Raw genomic sequence first — 18828 nt, 5'->3', positions numbered from 1 at the left:
CATCCACAGATGGAACTGAAAGCAAATTAATTTATAAAAAAAAAAAAAAAAAAAGAAAAGAAAAAAAGGAAAAGAATAAGAAAGAAAAAAGAGAAAATTTACAGAAAACTTTCAAACAGAAGAAAGGTGCCAAGACGCAGAGGAAGAGAAATATGGGGACACAAGGAACATAAGGCCTGGTGGGAGGAACCAGGAAGAACTGGTGGAGAGCCTGGAGTCACTCTTGCCTTCACACCAAGGACGAAGAGGGGGGAGCTGGTACTGGGGGCACTGGGATCCAGGGAGCAGAGCCGAGCCATGAGCTGCAAGCAGGGGGTCGGCCCTACCCTAGGTCGGGCACCCCCTCCCCGGCTGCTGCTCCAAATCCCAAGGAATCCCTAGCTACTGCCAGCCACGGTTCCGATGGTCTTGGTGGGAGAGGGAAGAGGTGAGCGGGGTGACCCACCCAGCCCTAAGAAGGAGGTGCTTAAGTGCTTTTGACAATTTCACGTTTTTAGGACTTCCCATCCTCTTAGAGCCCCTCTCCACATCTTCTGGGAGCCCGCTCGCTGACAGAGCCCAGGCAGGAGGCAGCATAGCCCCGAGCGCCCTTTCTTCCTCTACTACCTGCCACGGGAACCCCCAAAATGTGTCCCCACCAAATACACATACACTGACATCAACTACGCAGGAGACTTTAAAACACAAAGCTGACATTCAGAGGGAAAGGGGCCATTGGCTGAGCTGGGGTGGCCTAAAACAGCAACACCGAGGAAGCAGCAGGAGAGATTAGTGGGAATAAACTGGGGGTGGGGTGGCCAAGGGGGTTCGGGAGCTGCCTCAGTTACTAACAAGAGGCCGGAGGAGACAGGTTTCTGCACCCCGTTCTATCCCCAGAGCTCTCCCCAGAACCTAAATTCCCCTTTCCTAAAACTCACTTCCCTCCTCAAAATACGTAAAAGTTGGATTTTTTCCACTGGGTGGAGGGAGCTCCAATGTGGCTTTTTTTAAATCTCTGCTTCCTTTTAAAGAGCTTCACTTTTTTTCAATCCATAAAAAATGCAATAGTTTTGAGGGGATGTACCCTTAGAAGCGGTTAATTAGAACCTTGTATAAACACTTCCCCCAGCCCTTCCTTTGAGGGCAGTATCCCCATCCTATCTTCTCTCCCAGACATTAGAAACATCTTTTCAACAGAAGTCCTTGAATAATCCAATATAAAAGTGCATGCCTCTGACAGGCATGGTGGGGGCTTTGGAGGGGCAGGAGGAGCTTTCCTTACGTAGTGATGAACTCTCCAGGCTGGGGAAGGGTCCCAGTGGTGGGGAGAGGGCTGTTCCTGGAACCTTGATATCCATGGGGGGTGAGGGAGAGAGATGTCTGGCTGGCTCCTCACTGTGTGGGCGGCACAGGGGTGACTGTGCCTGGACTCGGGGCCGTGGGGTCTGGAGGCAGGGGGGTGCCTGGGTCTGTGGAGAGAAGGGAGCTGCATCAGCTGGGGTGAGCAGGAGAGAGGGCTCCAGACCCAGGCCACCAGACAAACAACCGGGCATGGCATGCAATGGACAGGAGATGAAAGAGTACCCACGGTGCACAAATTCCTTTCCCTAACACCCTCTCCCACCGTACGCTGGGAAAACTTGGATACCCCAAATCATCCCTCTGCCCCCAAGGGAACTCTCTACATGGGGCACTTGAACGTGACGGGAACAGGCAAAGGGAACGCCAATCATCATGCAGACAAGTAGCCGTTTTTCCAGTTTACAACGGAGATGCTCTGTGCCACAGGACTCCTCCATGACCCACCAGTGAAAGGCCCCAGCGTCATCCCAGGGGTGGCAGCTGCCAGGCTGGGGAATGGTGGAGGACAGCCAGAGAGGCCCTTCCCTCCTGTGTTCTAATTTTACCAGAGCGTTCAAAAAGGGATCGTGGAAGCTCTAGTACCTGAGCCCCTCCCCACCTGCCCTCCAGCCCTCCACGTGGACCCCTCTCCCTCACCCTTCTCCCCTCCAGGACCCTTCTCACCTGGCAGTGGGCTGGCACTGGGCAGGAGGTTGCCCTGAACAGCTGCCACAATGGCAGGGCTCTGGGCTGCGGCGGATCCGAGCCCCGGCCCAAGAGGCAAAGAAGATGGCATGGTGGTGGTCGCCGGCAGGTTAGGATGTAGAGGGTTCGCCATGGACACAGGCAGGTTAGGGGGGGGGAGAGTGGCCGGGGCGAACGGGAGATGGTGGTGATGCCCATGCAGGTTAGGAGGAGGGGGGAGGTTAATACTGATGGAGTCGGCTAGGCTACCAAATGGGATGATGGATGGAGCAGGGGGGGGAGGCGGCATGCCAAAAGGCAAACCCAAAGGAGCATTACCCGCCACGCCTGGGTGCCCGCTGCCTGGCACTGCCCCTGGCATCACTGAGGGAGGAGTTTGTTGGTTGGGGAACGGTGAGGGGCCTGGGAATGAAAAGGAGAGATCGAGAAGATTAGAAGCGTACAATCTCACTTGCCACCTCACTTTCACAGTGAGGATAACCGCATCACTCCTGGGTGCCACCTTCCTTTCTCCTGATACTAGAATAAGTGGTAAAGCCTTGGAACAAAATTCCCAAAGTCTGGGACTGGGGAGGGATCCCTGCTGGCTTAGGGATATAACCAAGGTCAATCTATAGAAATCGAGGCTGAGCCTCATCTCCAGTCCTATCCCATATCCCCTCTGAGGGGAACTGGAACGGTCACCCGGATCCCTCCAGGCAGCGAGAGTTTCAGAACCCATCACTCACCGTGGGGTCCAGGGGGGGGTACCCCTGGTGGGACTGCCCCAGGCTGGGGGGCTCCAGCTGCTTGTTGCTGCTGTGGCACTGCAGTTGACCCGGCCTGCCCAATCTGTTCAGAGGGGCCCAAGCTTCCGGGAGGGGCCCCACTGCCCGCAGAGGCAGGGGCCATGGAGGCTGGAGCCAGAGCCAAGCCGTGGACAGCAGGTGGCCCAGCAGCGCCCGCAGGTGGGACAGGCTGGGAGCCCGGGGGCAGGGCTTGCGGGGGCGGCTGCTGCTGTTGGTGCATTTGCTGGAAGTGCTGCTGCCGGGCCCTCATCTCCGCGTACTTCAGCTGCTCCATGTGGAAGGCTTGTCTGTCAGCCAGGAGCTGCTGCCTCTGATACTCCAGCTGCCAGGGCCAATGAAGAACGGTTACTCGGGTTCAGGAGACCCCAGAGGCGAACGCCTTGTCCCCTGCTTTGTCTTCTGACAAACCCAGACTCTCGTTCTGGCAGTTCCCCACACCAAATCTCACCCCTGTGCTTGGCTTCCTCCGTGCCCCTCCCCCGCCCTCCCCTCTCCAATTCCCCCCACCAGGTCTTCTGGCTGCCCGCTGGCTTCTCACTGCAGTGGACTTAATCTGGTGGCAGCCCTTGCTCATTTCAGCTCCAAAGCTTTGAATCTGTCATTACTTTAATCTGGAAAACCCCTCCAGTTCCTCTTGTCAAATCATGTTCTTTTCTTCAAAACTGGAGAAAAACTCACCACTCTTAGGAAGCCATCCCAGATCAACTCCCTAGCCTCTGAGCTTTAGCCTTTATTCCGTTCTCTCTCAGGACTTTTATACTTAATTGGAGACCTCTTAATTTGCATTTGTCAGATACCTGAAGCATTAACTGGTTTTGATGTCTCCATATTGTATGTTTGATATCTTTAATTGGGGAGATCAGGGTCAGAGTCCCTGTCTTCTAGTTCTTTTATATCTTCTCAAAATCAAAATGATTCAACACCTTGTCCATCCCATTCCCTTTCCACGTTCACCTCCTGGATCTGAAGCCCTTACCCTCTCATCATGCCTTAAACCTGTTCTATCACTCAACAAGTCTCTACTGAGAGTCTACTATGGGCCAAGCACCCTTCAAGGACCTGGAGATGCAGCAATCAAAGAACCGACTAGAACGTGACCCTGGAGCTGACATTCTGTGGGACCTCGGTCTCCAGGCTGCACCTGTGGATTGCTTATCCCCAGCTGCCTGGGCTGACTCCAGCTCTGGCCTGGGCTAGCCCGCTCTGCCGTGTTGCCCTGTTGGCCTCAGGCTCTCTGCACTGCTGCTCCCTCCATCCTAAACTGGGGCCCAGCCCAGTGTCAAGGTGGGACCCCACCGACACCCAGGGGACACAACTCACTGCTTCTCGCTCCCGGTCCATGATCGTCTCTAGCTCCTCAAAGTGCCGGAGTTTGATTTCCAACTTTTTCATCTGGGTCTCCACCAGCAGGGCCACCAGAGATTTGATCTTCCTCTCCTCAACAGCAGCCAAGTGCTAAGGAAGGAGGGGTGGGGCGGCCCGTCAGTGGGAGGACCCAGCTGAAGACGTTCCGGGACCGAGAAGGGTAGCATGGAGGCTGCCAGGTTTCAAGAAAGAACTTTGCTGTGGTCACAACCCAGAAAGTAGCACAGGCTTGACCGATATTTTTAAAAGAACATGAAGAGAGAGAGAGAGTGGCAAAGGATAAGACAAGGTCAAATAATTAGAGGGTGAAAACAGGCCCAGTGGTAAAGGCTTAAAAAAGCTTAGAGAAGAGATGACCGAGTCTCCCTCTAACGATCAAAAGGGAAAGGAAAGAGGCCAGCGTCGTTTAAGGACGACAAGAAAGGATTTCTTCCAGGTGACGTGAGATGAGGGAAGGGGCACCTCCTCCCCTGGGTCTCTGGTCCTCACCTTGGCCTTCACGGCAGCGGCAGCCAGGGCAGCGGCCGCAGCGGTGGAGAGGTTGCCCTCGCCGATGTCACGCTCCACCTTCGTCTTCCTTTCCCCCTCCGACTCCACCACTTCCTTCAGCACTTCCTCCTGCCCTTCCTTGGGCTCCTTCTCCTTCTCAGGATCAACTGGGCCAGGAAAAGGGTCTTGAGCCCTACAGCCTCGCTTCCTTCCTGGACCCCAACCACCATGCTCAAGGCTCACCTATCGGGTCCCCGTCACTCTTTTCTGACTCCTTCTCGCTGTCGCCGTCTTTCCCTTTCTCGTCATCCTTCTTGGGCGCCTCGCTGGTCTTCTCCTTTGCTTCTTCCTCTAGAGCCCCAACTCCTTCTCGTGGTTCCTGGAGTCCCAGGAAAGCGGGGAGCATCAGGGCGCTGGTTCGCACACAGAGGGCCCAGACCAGGAACTGAGTCTACGCCTCTGACTTGGGAGGTCCAGCCCAGCCTGCCTGAGCTGAACGGAGCCGGCTCCCCCCACCGCGGTCCACGCCTGTCCCCTCTGCCCTCCCAGCCTGTGTGGGTCCCGCTATACCTTGGGCTCCTTCTTCTCCTCTGTGGCCTGGCCCTCCGCCCGCGCCTCGTCAGTCCCGCTCTCCTCTGGGCCCGGGGGAGAGGAAACGGGAAATGTCTGACACAGTCTGTCTACAATGCTCTTCCAACAGCCCCTTCTCCTAGCCAAGATCTTACTGGGAGGACCAGTGGGGAGCCACGGTACCTAAGGTAAAGCCCTGGGAAAAACAAAAGCCCCACCAATTCTCCCCATTCGTCTTGTGCTCTGAGGCCAACTGGATGCAGGGATGGTGTGGGGAGGCCAGGTGGCTCAGGCTCTTGGTAAAAAGGGAGGAGTCCGGGAACATGCCAGGTCTTACCAATCCGCTCAGGCTCTTCAGAGGTGGTTCCTGCAATGCCACTGCTTTCCAGACCAAAGGCCGGGTCTGCTTTGCCTGTCACTTTGGCTGCTTCTTCCACTTTCCGAACGTGGGCCTCCACCAAGGCTGTGGGTACCTCTTCCTTCATTTTGGAGAACTCTTCTGTAAGACCCAGAGAGGGTGCGGCTGGGAGCGGGCGGTAGGCAGTTCTGGCTCTCCCTGTGAGAGCTCCCTCACAAGCCCGGCTCTTCATCTACACCTTCGTGGAGCTGGACAGGTGCCTGGGCTGATGCCAGCAGCAGACAAGGCCAGGAAGGCAGCCAAACTTGAGGGGGTTTCACGGCCTGAGTACCCAGCCCTTCAAACGCAAACCAAGAGGGCCAGGACCCCTCCGCATTACCTAGGGCTGACTTCGCAGCAGCAGAGGCCACTCGAGGGTCGACGACAGAGGCCAGGAAGGCAACGGTGCTCATCACAGGGTTGCCTGACTGGCTGAAGGGGATGGGCTGGTAGGCCAGGGGGCCCAGGGAGGCCTCTGAGTCCTCCAGGTACGGGTCTTCAATGGGAAGCCGAAGAAAATGCAAGATGCATTCGTCCTGTGTGCGGCTTCCCACGTGCTCTGATACTTTGTTCCAGTCATCTTTGTACATTTCCAGTGCCTGGTGGTGGTGGAGACACAACCTCACTTAGCCACTTTCCTTGAAGCTCAACACCCCCATCCCACTAAACAGAGCTGCTTCAAAGCTCTCTGGGTTGTGGTATTTATGTACTCTGCTGGGTCCAAGGGGGATCTGCAAGTAGCACTAAGAAGGGACAAAGGGTTAACGAAATGGTCCCAGTCCCTGGCCTGGAGCTGGTCCTTGGGGCAGGTGCAATGGGCGCCAGGAAGGAGAGAGACTGGGGCAAGATCATGCTCTCCCCACTCACTCACGAGTGCGGCCGTCCCCCTGGCCACTTCCGTTTTCACAGGGCTCCCCTTCCCTTGCCCTACTTACCTCCAGGAGTAGCAGGGTCTCCTGTTCTGTCCACTCTCGAGTGGCACTGGCCGCAGCTTTGCTCTGCAGGGGAAACACAGGTGGGTCAGAGGGAGGAGCCCGCAGCCTCAAGGAGCAAAGGTGCACCACGCCCAGGCAGCCCGCACCTCCGTACCTTGGAGGGGACGTTCTTCTTTGTGTACATGTCCGTGCGCAGCCCAAAGTTCTGCATGTCTGTCGGTTTCTCCTTGCCTTTATCAGGGAAGTTGAGCATTTGCTGGGAAGCAGAGGTCTGCTATTTGTGGAGGGGAAAGAAAGAGGTGAGTCCGAGTGACCGCCAGGAGCCAGGGGCAGACAGAGAGACAGGACAGACAGAAGGAGCTTCCTTCCCACAGCCAGGGACACCCCTGGGCGGGACTTCCTCCCTCACTGCTGTAGCTCCTCTGCTCTCATGGCTCTTCTTCCCGGGCAGGGGCCCCCCAATAAAGGGGCAAATAAGAAGCCCAGCGGGGTCTGCACCCCACCTACCAGCTCTGGCTTGCCCTTAGCCGTCTCTGGCACCAAGTCATCCAGCTCTTTGCCCTTTCGCCCAGCCTTGGTATCAGCATCAACCTGGCGGCCCTGGGGGACAGAGCTTGGCGTCATGGAGGCTGGGCAGGAAAAGACCAGGCCGAGGCCCTGGAGGCCTCAAGAGCAAATGCCGGGCAGCTCGCAAGCTTGGGGGGCACTCATGCCACTGTTCCGTATTCCCTTAATGATTATTTAGATCTGTAGTTGGCATGATATCCATTTGTATTCACATGTTCTTTACAGGTTCTCTTAGGATTTAGGAGCTGAACAAGTAGGCTCTAACCCTACACGTGTGACCTTGGGCAAGCCACGTAACTTTTCTCTTCTTAAGTTTTGTGATGTATGAAATGGAAGTGGAAAAAAAATGGAAGTGACAAAAATTATGAAGCAAAAATGAAAAAATGTTGGAAACGTGACAAAGTTAAAAAATTTCATGCAACTTAATTTTAAGCCATTTTTCTCTATCCACTCCATCCCCTAATTAGCCTGTCTGCTCCCCAAGGACAAGAAGCATCTCTTCTGCCTCAGCAAGTCCTCACAGTCTTGGGCACAAAGGCTGGGAGAGGGTGCTAAATACATGGGGCTGATTCCTGTGGCCCTTTGCATCCCCTGGGAAAGGAAGAAGCCTCAAAACACTCCTGAACCATTTTACCCTAAAAAACCAGGAAAAGAAAAGTGCGAAGAAGCCCCGTTTTGCCCGATCCCACCCTGTCCCCACAGCCCCTCGCCCCACCTGCGGGGTCTTGGGCTGCAGAGGCACCAGCCCAGACGGTGTGTCAGCCAAGACGTGGAAGTGCGAGGTGGGCGGAGGCCCCATTGGTGTTGGTCGACTCTCAGCATCCACCTGGTAGTTAATAAGACCCCACTGTTCTAGGAAGGCATGGACTCTGTGAGGAGAGAGGCAGAGACAGGGTCACACACGAGGAGTAGGGCTGGGGTGGAGCTGGGGCACCCTCTTCTCCACTCCTCCCACTCCCTGGGAAATACCGCCGCCTCCCAGCGCCTATATGCCAGTGACACCCACGTCCACATCCACAGCGGGGGCCTCTCTCTATACCCACCCAGCTACTAAACATCTCCTCTTGCATATCTCACTGGGTAGGCTCCTTCACTACGGACACGCCCCTCCTCCATTCCTCCACACTTCCGAGAGCGCCCCTGCCATTCCCTAAGTCACCCGTACCCAAACCTGAACTTCGCCTTTCTCTAGAGATGTTCTTTCCTGCTCGTCCCCTATGCTCCTTGCCGGCCTCTCTACATCAGCCAAGAGACATCTGTGGGCATTCAATCCTCAGGTACCCGCTGCCCCTCAGCTGCAGACCCACCTCATGATGGCACAGACATCACCCGCCAGGTTCCTGCGGCAGGCAGTGGACGTGAGATACTCTTGGGGGTTCAGCCGGTAAGTGTCGATCATGAAGTTTCGATAGGCCAGGTAGCTTAGAAAAGAGAGAGATGAACGATGATAGGGCTGAAGGGTAGGTAAAATGATAAGAGAGCTAAGGACTCCTCCTGTGTGACAGAGACACAGAAGAACACCGCAGCTGACTCAATACACACTGCGGGTCACTGTGTGCTAGACACAAGGGGTTCAAACCTTTGATGGGGTTTTTAGTTCAGTGAGTTATCTCCTTAGCTGTACTTGGGGATGTTTCATCCAACTTTTTTTGGCTGTACCACTCGGCTTGCAGGATCTCAGTTCTCTGACCAGGGATTGAACCCAGGCCACCGCAATGAACGCCTGGAATCCTAACCACTAGGCCACCAGGGAACTCCCTCAATCCAACTGTTGATAAGGAATCAAAAGGTAAGAGAAAGTGCCCTTAATTCCAAAGGCAGATGTTAAAGGGAAGTCCTGATCGGTACCTCCACCTACTCAGCATGGCATGGTATTGAGAAAACGTGTTTCAAAGGTGGAAAGGTCTAAGTTCAAATCCTAGTTCTATTGTGATGGCCTTAAATTTTTTGAACCTCAGTTTCCTCATCTGTAAAATGAAGTGTCTATTGAGAATTAGAAAGGTCTGTAGAGGTTTAGAACAGTGCCGGGCATACTGTACTAGCCCCCAAAATGGTAGCTATTGTGTGGTACAGTGTAAAATTTGAGAACATGAGCCAGACTAAAGGACTCAGATCCCAGCTTCACTACTCACTAGCTGTGTGACCTTAAGCAAGTGACTTAACACCTCTACACCTCAGTTTCCTTATCACTAAACTGAAGATAACAGGACCTACTTCTAAAGCTGACGTGAATATTAAATTAGTCAAGGTATGTAGGACACTTAGGATAACGCCTGGGAGATAGTGAGCTCTCAATACATGTAGGCAATTATCACTTACTATTTTACAGCAAGAGTGCAAGTGTAGAACTGTTCTAGTTCCAACTGTGCCTGCAGATCAGGTTGCACTCCTGTCATCTGTCACTACTGCCTCTGGAGAGAGTAAGGCTTTTTCACACACTGTTTTCCCCAGGAAGAGGAGGAGGAGAGAACCATACCAGGCTTCAGGGAAAGAAACATGGTGGGAGGGAAGGTGGCCCCGGAGCAGGGAGTGGGGAAGCTGAGGAGCAGCTGGGAAGCCAGCTGGTTCAGTCCTCAGGGGGCCTGGGCTCAGCACTAAGTCTCACCTGCCTCACCATATATATCCTGGAGCATCCCTAACCATGGAAAACACCAAACTGAAGCCAGGCAGATTTGGCCTGGCAGGAGGAGCCTTGAAGGAGATGAAGACTTCTGAGCACCAAGCCCAGACTTTACAAAACACATGTCTCCATCCCTTAAATTCACAGACTTGGGTCTTAATAGTTCCTCCTCCCATTTTTTCCTATCAAAACCTACTCTAAGGGTCCAATAGCAGTCAGTTATATTTTAGTCAAAGCTACTACTTATGCTAGAGATATGTGCATTTTAGACAGCATGAGTAATTATGGATGGAAAGGCTCTGTAGGTACCGGAGCAGATACTTGTTTTGAGCAGAAGAGGCATATGCTTAATATGGCCCCCAGGCAAATCCTAGAGAGCAGTGGTCACAGTGCTGGGCTGAGGCTGCCTGTGGGCAGAGACCATGTCTCTAAGCCTAGCACAGTGCCTGGCTCATGGAAGGAGCTCAAGAAATGTTTGCCACACTGGATTGGGAGGAACAAATGGGGACACAGAAGGGAGAGCATCATGAGCTGAGATTTCCTTACATTTCTGGAGTCTTGGACTTGTTCTTGCCGTTGAAGAACTCAGGGAGAGCCCTCCGCTCTATGGCATGAACACTGCAAGACAAGAAAGGGTGCATTCAGAGGCTCTAGAGGAGAGATGAGACCCCGAAGGGAGGAAAAGCCTGGAAGATGGGGCAGCAGGAAGGAATGAGACACCTGGGGGGAACTCTCCGCCAGGGCTGGAAGACTCTGAGACCAGGAGCTTCCCTACAACTGAACTGTACCCCGGTCTACCTGGCTGAGGAAGAGGTAACTCATTTGGAGGCAGGAGGAACATGTTGATCTTTGGAGCAGGAAAATGAGGATTTAGTGAGAAGGTGGAACACAGATACCTATTATAGTCAAACCAGGCAGCATAGCTTGGGATGATGATGTGATGGGTCTGTTCGGTCACGTTGTCCTCATGCAGGTCCGGATTCTTGGTCTGCTCCCCCTTGTTCCCCGTGCTGTTCTCATCCTCATCCTGCGAGTATGGAGGCTGCTGGACTCTCAGCATTCCCATCTTGCCCCTAGCAACCCCCTGCTCCTCCTATACCCCAGGAATGTGGGCACTAAAGATGGGACGGGAATGAACAGTTCTGGGCCCCGGGACTCAATGCGTCAGAGTTTTGAGCAACAGCTAGAATTAGGGTGGGAGAAGTCTGGGCAGTGGAAAGTTCTGGGTAGGAGGAACTTTATAATCACAAGTCAGAATCACATAGAGAGGTAGGGCCTCTCTAAACTGGCTCCACCTTGCCCGTGGTCTCCATGCTTTCATCCTCTTGTTCATCTGAAAGAGAGAGACAGCAAGATAGCAGGCTGGAGCCTCCTCAGGGGCCACAGAACTAGCGTGCTTTTGGAAAGGCCCCGGCAGGCTAGGGGCAGGTGGCGGCCTCCCCTCCCCTCCTTTGGGCGTTGACCACCCTGCCCCAAGCTCCCCATCTTACCCAGGTCAGTCATGGTGCCTCCTTTGACTGGGGCCGACTCCGAGTCCTTCTTAGTATTGACTGCCAGGGGAGAGAGTCATTTTCACAGACAGGTTCTGCCTAACTCAAGCCCTCGCCTCTCCACTGCTAACAGTTCCAGAGAGCTCACTTTCTCCAAAAGCTTGCCCCATCTGATCACAAAACGTAGCAGCTTCCTCCAGTCACAATCATTCTGTGGCTTGAAACTTTCTCCCCTCCCTGCCACTTTCTCCCCTCCCCCAACCAAAAATTCATTTAACTCAACTTTTTTCTTATAAAGAAGCATCTCCTACTCTATGAACACTCATCCATCATTCTTGTCTTTGATTGGCCCTTATCTCCATTCATGTGTCTGTAAGTTCTTCATGGACTGAGACAGAGTCTGACCAAAGCACTCTGTAGAGGAGTACTTGGATCTTAAACATTTTTGAAAGCAGAGGACATTTTCCTCCACTGAATTCATACACAGAAGCTCAGGAGAAGACACAAATAGAGAGGAGAGCTGCTCTGATTGATGAGTGGGGGGAAGCCGGAACTCCTCTCTCTCAGCGGCCTCCCCTATCCTACTCCGGAAACCCACTCCTGGATGTCTGTGGAATACAGACTGTAAACCAGTACTGCAGAGCAATGGTCTCCAAAATGGGGACGCAAGAGGGTCCACTGAAATACAGGCAAAGAATATCAGAGCCTCTCTTTACATTTTTTCATCTTATCCTCTACATTTGCCCGTTTTCAGACAATGTATGTGTTTTATAACGCTCCTAAAGTAGTGGTAAATAGTACACGTGTATAATTTGTGCTCAAATATATTTTACTGACGGTGTGTAATAAAAAAGAGTTTGGAGACAGAGCACAGTCCACAACTCGGATACGGATATGAAGTTCAAGGCTTGTCTGTGGTGATGAAGATGGTTTCGGTAACCAGCTCAGCTGAAGGGAAAGATCCTCTACACCCGGAGCTGGGCCTGGGAAGTCAGCCCACCCAGGGGGTTTGACACAGGAAGAGCCGGACAGGGAGCAGGGGCCCAGGAGCTTGGTCTGGCCCATACCTGTCTTGGGCAATGTCACCTCTTCCACATTGGGGACCGGTGAGGGCTCATCCATGTCCTTTGTCAGGTCTTCTTGCTCCTCTTCTCTGTGGCCACGCTTTGACTTGGTGTAAGGTGTTGAGGGACTGGGAAGGAAAGAGAGTGAAAGAGAATCTAGTCACCCCTGGACAAGGAATCCCTGGAAGGTGAGGTCCAACGGAAGGGAAGCAAGAAAGACTCCCAAAGGGACGGTGAGGTACAACATGATAAATATAATTAACACTGCCGTATGGTACACATGAAAGTTGTTAAGACAGGAAATCCTGAGGGTTCTCAGCACAAGAAAAAAAAATGTTTTTACTTATTTATTTTTCTATTTCTTTAATTTATTATCTACATGAGACGACAGATGTTCACCAAATGTATTATGATAATCACTTCATGATGTACGTAAACCAGATCATGATACTGTATTCCTTAAACTTATACAGGGCTGTATGTCAACTACACCTCAATAAAACTGGAAGGAAATAAAAAAGGGAGAGAGAATCCTGAGGGCAGAGCTGAGCAAAGAGAAACCCATCACTACAGAGTAATGGGAAGAGGCAAAAGCCTTTCATTTGGAGATTAAGCTCTCTGTGAGTTGACTAGTGGCCGGGATCAGAAGAATCCACTGGACAGGTGAAGACCTCCTCATCCTCCCTCTCAGGCTCAGCCAGGTCAGGGCCCAGTGGTTATGGGAGGCGATTTGTCCTTCCTTCCTTCACCACGGTGTGGACAGAGCAGTAAAGGCGGGGGTGGGTTAGGGGCTGGCCTACCCTTTCTTAGCATTCTTCTTCTTAGCTTCTGGGGTCGGTGAAGGGGATGGGGAGCGCTTCCTCTTCTTATAGTTCCCCCCCTTCTTGTCCCGTCGATCCGAATCTGGGCTGTTCACCTGCAGGTTGGAGAATTGGGGCAAATGTCAGCCAACCATCTCCAGCAAAGACCTGTTCTGAGACTTGTGCTAAGGGCTCAAGGAGAAAACAAGAAGAGCTTTCACCTCATCCGTCAGTGTCTTGGCTGAAATCTTCTTTCGGCGGGAGACAGGGTTTTTGTCATCATTTACTTCATAGTCTTCCTCATTCATCCATTCATTGAAGGTGTCTGTGTCCAGGATCCACTTTGCATGAACCTGAGGTACAAAGGCAGACTGTCCTGGAGAGAGGCCCGGAAGCCCCAGTTCTGTCTGGGGATCCTTAACAGAGGAGCCCAAGGGCACAGGAGCCTCTGCTTCACCTCCAAAGAGTGGTCTGGCCCTGGCATTCTTCTTGGGGGAGGGGGCACAGGCAAGAAAAGCTCACCTTCCTAGGTTTCTCAGGAGTTGGAGCATCTTCCACAGATGCTTCAATTTCACTGGCTGGGATCCACGTGTCGTAACTGCCACGGGAAATTGAGCGTAAAGCACAATCAATGGGATAGAGTTGTGGAAAAATAAAGTGCAAACCTTTTACCTTTCCCAGTTACAAAAAGTATGGGTTGTTGGGTTATTTTTTGGTATGATTATTTTTCCAATTAATATTGGGATTCTTTTCACTATAAAGTAACAAAAATGATTATAAAATATTTCAAAAATAGGGAAGAATCACAAGTTCTTGTGACATTCAGTATATGTTTTCCCCCCAGTAACTTTTTTCTGTACAATTTTGTTTTTACATAATTGCATTGATACTAGATGTTATTTTACGTCCTACTTTTTGCAATATTTATCTACAAATCACGTGTTATCTCTATCAGTTTAAAGGTTGCAAAATAGCCCACTGACTAGATATATAAATTTGCTGAAACATTTTCCCACTGTTAGATATTGAGATTATTTCTAATGTTTACTTACCAAAAATTATACTACACTAACCATTTCACACAGAAAGCCCCAATTCTTTTAGACGAGGCCTTGTCCAATAAGTCCAAACTTCCCCCAAGACAGAGGATTCCCGTAATGGGTGGGAGGAGAACAAATTAACGTTAGACCTAAAAATAACCCTCGAAGAGTGCCTTCCTGCTTTACTAGATGTTCTAGGGCTTCTCGGTCTGGCTCTTGTACTTAAACCTGCCCCAGGAACCCATCCTCACCTGTCAGGATAGTAGCCCCAGTGCAGAAGAACCTGCTTATCCCTCTTCATGACTGGCCGTACCCATTCCTCTGGGGATAGAGACAGAGCAGAGAGAAACATAAGCTAAAGGGAGATACACACAAAATAACTCTGTACACAACTCCTGCTGCAGCAGGGGATCTGGAAATAGGAACAAAGGTGGTAAGAGGATTCAAGGGCTGAAAGGAGAGAGGAGCCCAGGCACTGCATAGCTGCTGAGCAGTCCTCCACCTCCTAGTCCAAGCTGTTCACTGCAGTGACCAAGAAAACCCAGGTCTCACCTTCCTCCAGGTTCCCTGGGACAGGATACACAACATGGGAGGCATTGTTCTTATCCTCAGTGACCGTTCCCTGGATGGCACAAGGAGAAGCAGGTAAGTATGGTCCCCTCTGAATTACGCATGGATGTAAATAAACCAAAGTAAGGTTTAACCACAGATCTGCCTTCCTAATCATATTTTGCTCAGAATGGTATCAAATTTGGTTTGCATTCTCTAAGCACACATCAGCTAAGTGGCAGAGAGAAACAGCTGGGATTGTGCAAATAATGGAGACAAATCAAAGAATTTTAAATTGCAGATAATCTTCTGAGTAGATAATCTGTCACACATGGGAAACGTACAGTCGATTTTATGTCCCTGTATGTCCCAACAACATCTGCTTGTTATTACAGAGTTCCAAAGAGCAAAGATTTCATTGATCTGAAACCAGGCAATCTCTAGCTCAGTGGAAGTAGATGCTCTTCCCCCAGGTGCATGCAGTCTCTAGGAACAGTGATCCAAATCTGCCAAGACTGGGAAATGGGAGGAACAGAGAAAGAGAGGCTCAAGGCTTTAATTCTAATACTTCTCCAAGTAGGTAGGGCTACCTCAGGGCTGCTTCTTGTATGGAAAACTTCAGAAAGAGAGTCATGGAGTTTCTAAAACCTCTCCTGACTGACCCACCCACTCACCTGGTGTCTCTTGACAATGTCTTTTAATTTCCCTAGCAGTTTGGGTTCAATTTCTGGGCACAGAAAAATGTTAGGTCGAGACAGGCAATTATTCTGTAGGGAGAAGAAATAAATGGGATGAGATTACAGGGAAGGGGTTTTGGATTCTCACCGAGGGAAGGGAGATGGATGGAGGAGGTTCTTATTACCTGCACCAAGGATTTCTCAATGGTCATGAACATTTCCACGTTGCGGTCCATGCGTGATGGATTCTGGAAATCGTAACGCCGCCTTGTAAAGAGGCAATAATCTAGTGAGTGGTATAGCTCAAGTCTGGGGATAAGGTCAGAGTATGTGACTTTTTTAACATGGGAAATTAGGAGGCAATCGTGCCCTCAGCTTTGCCAAAATCACCTGGGATCTGGGGTTCACTGATCATAACTCTGTGAATCACTTTGTACTCAGTGCAAAAGGACAAAGAAAAGCTTGAGATGCCAACCTAAGAATCCCTTTTCCTCTACAATACACACACTGATACACATACACATACTCACTCATTCTTGGAGACTGTTTTGGCTCTGACTCCCAGCCAACCTAGCAGGTCAGGCCTACTGACCTAGCAAAGTAAGAGACTTGCAAGAATGTCTACGCTTTCCCACCCCACAAAGACCCCAGGGAATCATAAAGGGGGATTCCCTCTAAACTAAATGTAAGAAGCACAGAGAGAAGAGAAGGCATCTCACCATCCCTGGTCACTCTTGAATTTGTAGGCAGCTGCAAGTATGTGGCACAGGGAGCCTCCTGCTTTGAAATCTAGGAAACATTTGATCTACAAAATTGAGAAGGGAAGAAGTATGTGAGAGTTACATCCTAAATTTTCTTATGACTTAACAATCCTTTCACAAAATCCTATGCTGAATTGATCTCCCTCTTGAAGCTGGAATTCTTTAACCCCTGTGCCATTCTATCACGAGGCCTGGAAGAGAGGAGAGAAAGAAACCAATATTCACAAAGCCCCGCCATGTGCTTTACTGGGTTACCTCGTTAACCATTACAGAGGCCCTACAAGGTAGGTGTATTAATCCCATGGAGAGATGAAGAAACCAAGACTCAAAAGGTATAAATGGCTTGTCCAAGATCACAGAGACACCAAGTGGCAGAGCCAGGATTTGAACACAAGCTTGTGCAAATCCAAATCTCATATGTTTTAACCATGCCATGAGTTTCATGACTGAGCTTAGACACCGTGAGATAACCTGTTGCACCGAATATTCCTAGGACAAAGGGAATGGTAAACTGGGGACTCTGCTAAGCCAGTAACACCCCAACCAGGGAAAGGGATGGTAGGAAATAACCCAAATCTCAAAAATTACGAAATGTACAAAAACACACACAAAAAAACTCCCTCTCGGGTTTGGAGGCTTTGCCCCCGTGCTTTTTGCACTCACCGGCAGTTTAGTGAGCGGTGCATTGCTGACATGTTTGCCAAAAACTTCTTCCTGAAATTGTAGCAACTGTACAACCAGGCTAGACAGGGACTTGTTGGTAGGTGGTTCAGCTTGTATATACTGGGGAAACAGGGAAAAGGAAAGAAAAATAGACCCCAGATCAATTACCCACCATCTCCCTTATTTCTTCCCCAGGAGCTCTGGAAGCATCTGGGGCAGAAAGAAATAGTGTCTTCTTCCCCCCCGTGTCTAGTCTCTAAAAAGAAAATGGCAGAAGGAAGGCCCTAGATGCCCCTCACCAAGAAGCTGAAATTCTGCTGCCTCCAGCCTAGGTTACCAGTCTTTGGTGTTGGAGGTAAAGGCAGTCTCCTACTCTCCCTCAGAAACACCCTAAAAATGGAGTTGCAGGACCCTGATCTCTAGCCAACAGCACTGAGAGTTGTAAAATTCTGAAGATTCACGGAGTTCAGGACACAGAAACAACATCTTCAAGGCTCTAAGCGAGACAACAGTCTACTTCTTGGGGTAACTTTGTGGAAGGTCAAGATTCCCCCGATAATACAGCCTAATAAAAAAGATGCAAGGAAGTAAGGTAGGGCAAACGGACTGAGAGAATAGTTTGTATATTCTGCTTCTGCTAGGACTGGGCACAAATGTCTTCAGAGGCCTTGCTAGATGGAAAAAAAAGACCAGCTACTACCCAGACTGGTGGGAAATAGTAAGACAACATCTGTCCTTTCTGAGGAAACTGTATCGGAGACAAGCAACCCTGGGCCTTCTTAAATATTTCCATATTACGCTACCTAGCATCCTAGCCTTCTGTTCTCATTTAAAAACTGTGCCAAGAGGCTAACTTTCTCTTTACCTTTTGACCCCTTTTTCCTCAACCCTGATCACAGAGAAAAGTGCACCTTTCAGTGGGAGGTGTAAAGAGATCCCTGAAAGAAAAGGCAAATGACAGAGAGCTAAGAGCTTGAAAGCTGAACCAGGTCACAGGCTGTCAATCCCCCCAGGGCCACAGACTAAGCCCCTAGACTGATCTCCCTTCCAAAAGGTCAAAGGTAGATGCCTGGGAACCAGAGCCTCACGCTGGGGTACAGACAAGCCACAGACCCAGCAGCTGTTTGTCAAGATCCTGACACCCAGAGAGACCTCCCAGGCTCATGACCAGGATCAGGGGGGCGTCCTCCTAAACCACCCATCACACTTCTGACAGGCTGCAAAGCTGGGCAGGAAGAACTGGGGAGCTGAAGGAAAGTCAGAAAGAGAACCCCTAACTGGGGGTAGTGAGAAGGAAGAAAGGCAGACCATCTCCAGAGAAAAGCCCTAAGTAGAGATGTTCCTTTCATCCAGGCCTATAGACAAAGACACCACCAGGAAGAGGTCTGGTAGAAAAGACAGGTAAGGCTTGAACCCTTTGTTCACTACCTTATATCTCCTGTTATGGGATGGGGGACTACGGACATAAAGTGTGTCCTAGACTCTGAACCCCAAACCCAAGGCAATGCAAGGCCAGGTGGTGAGGTGAATTCAGTGTGAAGCTGAGGAATGGTTTTATAAGGGGTAGCTGCCCAGCAACTCCTATACCCTGACTCCCAAAGAGGTTCTGTTGCCCCTTGTACGGAGATGGGGGACGAGCGATAGACAGGTGATCCCGGGGTGGGGGCCTTTTTCAGGCTGATGAGCAGTCGAGGGCCTGCTCTGTAGCTGTTTACCCTCCCGCTTTCATCATCTCTCTGAACACACACAAAGCACCGGGGAGGCCTCAGCCTTGCTGGTACCTGGCCCCGTGGGGAGCTCTGGCGGGCACCGTGCCAGGCACGCTGTGTGTGTGTGTGGGGGGGGGGGTGCGCATTCGGCACCCCGTCCACCCCCGGCCGTCTCTCCCGGAAAAGCCCGCAAAGCGATGGCTTATGGAGGGTGGGCAGCTGGCACCGGGACCCGCCGGGCCAGCGGAGAAAAACAAGGGGCAGAGAGCGCAGCAGTGGGGGCGGGGGCTGGAATCAGAGGCTGGGGGGGCGGTAAAAG

General features: G+C 51.2%; 1 protein-coding gene across 1 annotated transcript; it reads right to left on the bottom strand.

Moving 5' to 3' along the window:
• Positions 1 to 1026: 1026 nt before the first annotated feature.
• Positions 1027 to 16922, bottom strand: SMARCC2 (SWI/SNF related BAF chromatin remodeling complex subunit C2). The gene is made up of 28 exons (XM_007467733.1): positions 16801 to 16922; positions 16096 to 16181; positions 15562 to 15624; positions 15374 to 15466; positions 14703 to 14772; positions 14402 to 14471; positions 13633 to 13708; positions 13332 to 13463; positions 13111 to 13226; positions 12314 to 12438; positions 11247 to 11306; positions 11052 to 11089; positions 10653 to 10783; positions 10303 to 10374; positions 8444 to 8557; positions 7852 to 8005; positions 7077 to 7169; positions 6724 to 6843; positions 6570 to 6632; positions 5975 to 6233; positions 5575 to 5736; positions 5238 to 5302; positions 4911 to 5046; positions 4668 to 4834; positions 4134 to 4268; positions 2754 to 3135; positions 2344 to 2427; positions 1027 to 1448 (listed from the first exon to the last, which is right to left on the bottom strand). Exons 2-28 carry the CDS (start codon positions 16096 to 16098, stop codon positions 1372 to 1374), a joined length of 3060 nt encoding a protein of 1019 aa, XP_007467795.1. The 5' UTR covers positions 16099 to 16181; positions 16801 to 16922; the 3' UTR covers positions 1027 to 1371.
• Positions 16923 to 18828: the final 1906 nt, after the last annotated feature.

This window comes from Lipotes vexillifer, unplaced genomic scaffold (assembly GCF_000442215.2).
Source record: "Lipotes vexillifer unplaced genomic scaffold, Lipotes_vexillifer_v1.1 scaffold387, whole genome shotgun sequence".
NCBI lineage: Eukaryota > Metazoa > Chordata > Mammalia > Artiodactyla > Lipotidae > Lipotes > Lipotes vexillifer.
This window is presented reverse-complemented; position numbering and strand designations above follow the sequence as displayed.

Excerpts from the sequence above, each read along its gene's own strand:
- SMARCC2 (XM_007467733.1), bottom strand. Across the intron at positions 12,439-13,110 it reads AAGAAGAATGCTAAGAAAGG|TCCCTCAACACCTTACACCA; the intron begins GTAGGCCAGCCC and ends TTTCCTTCCCAG. Across the intron at positions 8,558-10,302 it reads AAGTCCAAGACTCCAGAAAT|CTACCTGGCCTATCGAAACT; the intron begins GTAAGGAAATCT and ends CTCTTTTCTAAG.